General features: G+C 42.1%; 1 protein-coding gene across 1 annotated transcript; it reads left to right on the plus strand.

The window, feature by feature from the left end:
- The first annotated feature begins 3,400 nt into the window (after positions 1 to 3,400).
- On the plus strand, positions 3,401 to 4,960 carry LOC108023284 (putative odorant receptor 92a). Its single transcript, XM_017092576.1, has 3 exons — positions 3,401 to 4,215; positions 4,488 to 4,686; positions 4,748 to 4,960. Exons 1-3 carry the CDS (start codon positions 3,401 to 3,403, stop codon positions 4,958 to 4,960), a joined length of 1,227 nt encoding a protein of 408 aa, XP_016948065.1.
- The last annotated feature ends 1,861 nt before the right edge of the window (positions 4,961 to 6,821 follow it).

Consider the following 6,821-nt stretch of genomic DNA (forward strand, 5'->3'; position numbering starts at 1 on the left):
GACTTCTTTGAGTTTGCATTTCTTTGCCCGGCCAACCAATTTGAATATTATGCCAACAAAGAACCAAAAAAACCGAAAAGCGTTAGGGGAATCAAGGCTGGGAGCAAGGAAACTACTCAGGCCGCAGTTGTATGCTCTATTAAGAGATTTTCAGGAATTATTTCGAAATTAATATATAATATTTTAACATAATTTTATTATTTTAAAAGCAGAACAAACAGTTGTTGTTTGAAAAAATGTATAAAAATTAAGTTAATTTACCTAAGGCTAAGATAAATAATAAGGATGTGTATAACCCATCAGTACTATATTTAAACATTTTTTTAACCAGAATATTTTATCATATTCTATAGTAGGTAGACCGAAAGCTAAGTAGTCAGAGAGGTTGATTTTTCAAAGTAGCTTAGAGCCAAGAATGCGGGCCACTTGGGCAGGAACTTGGGGCAACAATTTACCGAAAAGTCTAAGGACATTTTGATGGCCGAAAATACCCTTTCACACACACACTCAAACACACTCACACACACCGGAACAGTACTCACCCCCACAGATGCACGCATTGTGTGTATGGACAGCCGACAGCTCAATTCTCAGCCGGAAAATGCAGAAAGGGCAAAATGGGGGGCAAAAACACATCTCTTTTGAAACCCAATGCGCCGTTGGCCTTTGATAGTTCAAACCTGAGTGGGAAAAAATTGAGCCAAAAATTGTAATAGAAATTTTTGTGCTGCACACACACACACCCGCACACACACTGGCAAATATCGACAAGTGATGGAAGTTTTCCCTTCGGAAAACCCTGCGGCCTGTATGTATGGAGTTTTCTTCCACCAATTGCCCCATTTGGGAGGGCGTAAGAATATTTTAAATTGCCATTGTCGATGGCACAAAGGCCTCACAATTGCGGCGAATTAAAACAGATTATTCCATTGCATCCCACCTGGGAATTTATGCGCACTTGCAGTTTGTTCTCCCACAAATGTCAGGCAAATAAAAATATGATATTACACGTGCTTACCCGAATACTAATCATGCAGTTCACTAGGCGCACAAAATGACCAACATTTATTGGACAATAGTTGGTTAGTTGGAATGTAACACTTTAGAAATTCTTAATTAAAGGGAAAATTGTTTTATTTTCGCTTGAAATTCTTAAAATAAAATATTCTCTCTTTGTGAATTTCAATTTCACAATGAAAGCGCAACATAATCGGTCGAAAAAACGCATGTACAGCCCCGGCAAAGGTCCGAATCTGCATGCTTTTATTATTTTAATTGAGGTAATACAATATGGCCGACACGTCGCACAAAGGAAAAACACTGTGTGCGAAACATATGTATGTCCGGCGGATCTAATTAAAAACTTAATTTAAGGCAAATAAAACAGTGGCAGGGCGATCGATCCGTTGACAACTGTTGCACCAAGTGTTGCCCCATCGCTTGCTGTAAAAACAGCAGACGCCGACGTGGACACACTGACGCACTGCAACACGTTCGGACTTGTGCTAATGGCAATACAATTAATTTGCATTAATAATTGAGTCAACGCTTCAAATTAAAATGTATTTCAATTTGAGGCATATGGCAGGACGCAGACTGCAGAAGGCAGAAGGCCACGAGTTGTTTTGAATTTCCATGTGCAAATATTTAACTCAATTATTAGCCCAATGAGCACTGATATCTCCGATTTAATTGTTTACCCAGAGCACACACACTTATTTACACACTGGCTGCTGCCGGCCAATAAATACGAAAATCAACTCGTTTTCACATTGTCGGGCCAGGGCCATAAATACCATGCATATATGCGAGTATAAGTATTTTTTAAACTAATTACCAGGCCCATAAAATGTACGGAGTGTGTGCGGGCTCACGAAGCGACGCCTGCAAGTCTGAACATGTTTGGCTTCCTTTGGCTTTTTTGCTGCAAATTATTATTATTAAAGTTTACATTTGATTTGCTTGTGCATTCGGTTGCGGCCATATAACTCAAATTAATTTCAATTTGCCGTAAATTATTTGACGCATTGGCAAAGCCATGTAATTTATGCAGCATTTAATTGCAAAACTTTAACCGCAAACTAAGCGTAAGGTAAACAAATCGACAAATTTATTATTTCCATGTCCGTGATCAGGAATGTTTTATATTGCATGTTGGCAATTAGTGCGAGGCACGGTATCATCTATTTTAGACATCAAATAGATGATTTCATTGAGGAATTTGAATGGGGGAATTCTAAAACTTCGATGTCCTTTTCCCTCAAGTATGGTGATTTTTAGTTAGAGACACTAGCTTACGTGACTTGCAATTACACTTAACCTAAATGTAGGAAAATATAGTTAATAAATGAAATTTGACTTTAAAATATTTCTCCATGTAATCTTAGGACTTGAGAGTTTTCGAACAACACAATTAGCAATTGTAGAATGTCAATGTTGACAATATAACTAGTATCTATATCCTATTTATTCATATAAAGGCAGAGCTGTTCTTTCATTGAAAAGCGGACTTATGTTAAGGTATTGTTTCAGCAAATCCAATGCAAGGCATTGTTCTTATTGGCCATCTCGATTAAATCTCAACCTAAGCCACGGCCTGTAAAGGAAATACGCAAGCACATTGTTAGCAGATTAGCATATTTTGTGTGAGCATACAATTGGTATAAGTAGTCCGGCATTCCCAATGAATAATTAAACCTAGATAGGGCCCGGGCGCCCTTTGTGCCTCAAAATGCCTCAAATGTGAAGAAGACCCCAACCCAAAAAGGGCGGACTGGCGTTATGGAAGCCACACATCCGTCAAATACGAATGGCAGCCGGAAAGTACTTCTATATGTTTGGCATTTTTCGAGTATCCGGGATGAAGGGCTCCCTGAGGCACAATGGAATGTACTTACATTGGCCACTTGATTTGCGAACTGTCTTTGATGTCGAATGCTGGCGAGTTTTGAGGCCTGCCCTGATAATCCTTCTGGCGTTTAATTGAATTAATTTTCATTAGCCATCGGGAATTGTGTAAGTGCACGTGAAAAAATTGCTATATGATGGTCAGAATTCACTGAAAGTATGCAACGATATGTGTTAAGTTCCGAAGGCGACGGGTTTTTTACTGCATACTTTTCGACACCTTTATAGATTTGATTTAAACAGACACAAAATAAGATCCTTAGATTCCTGTAGTTTTTCTCCGTGCATCCATGGGAACATTCCTGCAGCTTAGTTCTAAGGGCTTAATATTTTAGCAATACAATGCTGGCAGGTGTCTGCAATTATCCCAAATTCAATTAAGTAATTATGAGGTCAGCCCGGGCTGGCTCATGACAATTTAATGGTGTCGCCCCACTGGTGACCACTATAAAAGCCTAAGGCCCACTGGATCCGGCGATTAAACCTCAAAGTCATGCTGTTCCGCAAACGTAAGCCCAAGGGCGATGATGAAGTGGTCACCTTTGACGAGCTCACCAAGTTCCCGATGACGTTCTACAAGACCATCGGCGAGGACCTGTACTCGGACCGGGATCCCAACGTAGTACGGCGCTATCTGCTGCGATTTTACCTGGTCCTCGGGTTCCTCAACTTCAATGCCTATGTGGTGGGCGAGATCGCCTACTTCATCGTGCACATCATGTCGACGACAACGCTTTTGGAGGCCACTGCGGTGGCCCCTTGCATTGGCTTCAGTTTCATGGCCGACTTCAAGCAATTCGGACTGACGGTGAATAGGAAACGCCTGGTCAAGCTACTGGATGACCTCAAGGAGATGTACCCCGAGGACAAGGAGTCCCAGCGGAGGTATCAGGTGCCGTACTACAGGAAGCACATGAACAGTGTGATGACGCTCTTCACCATCCTCTGCATGACCTACACCTCGTCATTCAGCTTTTATCCGGCCATCAAGTCCACGGTTAAGTACTACCTCATGGGCTCGGAGATTTTCGAACGGAACTACGGCTTTCACATCCTATTTCCCTACGATGCTGAGACGGATCTGACGGTCTACTGGTTTTCCTACTGGGGATTGGCCCACTGCGCCTATGTGGCCGGCGTTTCCTACGTCTGCGTGGATCTGCTGCTCATCACGACCATAACCCAGCTGACCATGCACTTTAACTTCATAGCCAACGACTTGGAGGCCTACGATGGTGGGGAGCATACGGATGAGGAGAATATCAAATATCTCCACGAGTTGGTGGTCTACCACGCCAGAGCTTTGGAGTAGGTTGAAGGGTCCTTTAAAATCACCAGAGATTTCAAATCGTTTTTAAGGCACTAGAAAGTATGCTTTATTATTTTTCAAATGTGTCTAGAATTAGGTTGTTTTATAGTAGGTTGAAGTTCCTTTAAAATTTCCAGAGATTTCAAATCTTTTTTAATGCACTAAAAAGTATGCTATATTATTTGTTTATTGAACTAGGAACTTCAAAATCCCTAGAACTTTCTCTGGATTTTATTTCTATGTTTCTTGACGTACCTTTTCCCGTTTTTAGCCTCAGCGAGGAGGTAAACAACATATTTAGCTTCCTGATCCTGTGGAACTTTATTGCCGCCTCCTTGGTCATTTGCTTCGCCGGCTTTCAGATAACAGCTTCGAATGTGGAGGACATTGTGCTGTACTTCATCTTCTTTTCGGCCTCGCTAGTGCAAGTCTTTGTGGTCTGTTATTACGGCGATGAAATGATCTCATCTGTGAGTTCCCCAAATGTTCTACCCACATGCGGTTTTGTGTTTATTTTGGTTAACATTCCAGAGCTCGCGGATTGGCCATTCCGCCTTCAACCAGAACTGGCTGCCCTGCAGCACCAAGTACAAACGCATCCTGAAGTTCATCATTGCCCGCAGTCAGAAACCCGCCTCTATAAGGCCGCCCACCTTTCCACCGATATCTTTCAACACCTTCATGAAGGTAATCAGCATGTCGTACCAGTTCTTCGCGCTCCTCCGCACTACGTACTACGGCTAAAGGAGTGTCAAATTAAGGCATGCAAAGGAATCTTAATCCCAATAAAGAGTGTACATGTAGTGGAAAATACCTTAATTCCAAGGCTTAACTCTTGTGTTCTCGCTCTCAGACAAATATTTACCTTCCTAATATGCTTTTGACAGCCAAATGTGCCGAATATGTTGCATATTTTTATGGCTATAAGTTGCTAGGCTTGCATTTAAAGAATAATTCGTTTTAATCCCAGATTGTGGAAATCTCGCCCACATTTGCATTTTAAAGACCTGCAACGGAGCTTAATTTGCACGAGCATGTGGTTCTGCACCTGAGGCAGCTGTCATTTTGTTGCTGTATTTTTTAATTGCATACCAGCAATTTATAAATATTTACATCCCAGCACAGGCACAGGCACACGCACACGCATGTTTCTCCGGCCAAATAAATCAATAAATGTCAAAAGCAATCAAAGCCCATAAAGCTGTTTTGGCACTTTAAAGTGGGGGGTGTGATAATGATGACCATTTGATATGAACCGAAAGCCGTTTATTTATAGAGCGTTGGAGGCCTTTGACAGGACATGCCAATAAGGATATCAGTTGGCAAGCCAGACTTTGATTAGATGTTCCAAATAAAATGTGGAAAAAAGGATGCGAGCTTATGGGCTTAAATTGATACTTTTCAGTACCTTATGGCATTGTAAATCGGCAAAGGCAGGGCCAACAGTTCGTGTGAGTGATGTGCCTAGTGTATGCTGTGTGTGTGGCGGGAGCGCGGCAAAGCAGCGACCTATCTCTGAACCATGGTAGGGGGCACTTTGCACTGGAAAAACGTCATTTAAACCTATTGTTCCATCGTTTAACAGTGGCTTTTTCAATATTATTATTATTTTGGATGTCCGTCACTGTTTGTTTATTGTTTGTAATGAGCTTTGGCGGATCGCATTGCCCGGGAGCTCTTCATTGATTCAAAGAATCACCTGTGATGCCTTTTGTTTGGACTGCCTCAACAACAACTTACCGATTTCACGTCCTTGACAGCTTCACGTGCTTATAAAAACAGATACGTGTCCGTTTGTTTGTGCGAACTGCACAAATATATCTACCTAGCTAGGTTTGTGCTCGGGTTGAAGTTTTTCGTTGTCATTACCATCTTGTTGGTTTTCAATTACGCAGCAAATATGCACAAAGAACAATATTTTTTGAAGGCATTTCAATTGCAGCTCGGTAAAGACCGCCCTGGGCGCCAATTATCGAAATCGTTGGAATTGATGAATTTATGTTGGCCACCGAATTACTTTAAATCTGAATCAATTCCCTTGTTTTACCTCTGTTTGCCTTTCTGTAAATCAATCTAGCACAGTAAATAATGGGCGAAAAATAATCATTTTTGTATGCCCCAACCATTAAGATGATACACTCACACCCCAAGCCCCTGCACACATAACCGGAGGGAAAGAAACATCTTGACATCCCATTATGTTTCGGTCATTCTGCCATTCCATTTTACACTTGCCACCTGAATCTCGTAGTTCCAGCCACTTTAAGGATTGTCAGCCAGTTAATGCTGTTTTTGTGGCCTGTTGTGGGTTGTTCGGTGGCTGCAACTTTGCTGCACGGAAGCCGCAAAAGACACATCCCCGTCCAAACACATGGCGAACTTCTCCCAAATGTGCCACTAATTTGTGGGCATGTGGAAATGTTTCCTTTGGCCCCGGCTTTTTATGGCCCTGCTCCTTCGAAGGGAGGGGGATAAAAAAGGGATGAGCTGGCAGCAGGGAGCGGAGCAGGTCGTGTTAGCTGCAGGTAAGCACGTGCCAGTTGCCAGTTATTAACAATTCGGTTGGTCTGGCACAATGTTGCCCCACACACGGCACTTGCGGTAC

Source organism: Drosophila biarmipes, chromosome X (assembly GCF_025231255.1).
Source record: "Drosophila biarmipes strain raj3 chromosome X, RU_DBia_V1.1, whole genome shotgun sequence".
In the NCBI taxonomy this organism is placed as follows: Eukaryota; Metazoa; Arthropoda; class Insecta; order Diptera; family Drosophilidae; genus Drosophila; species Drosophila biarmipes.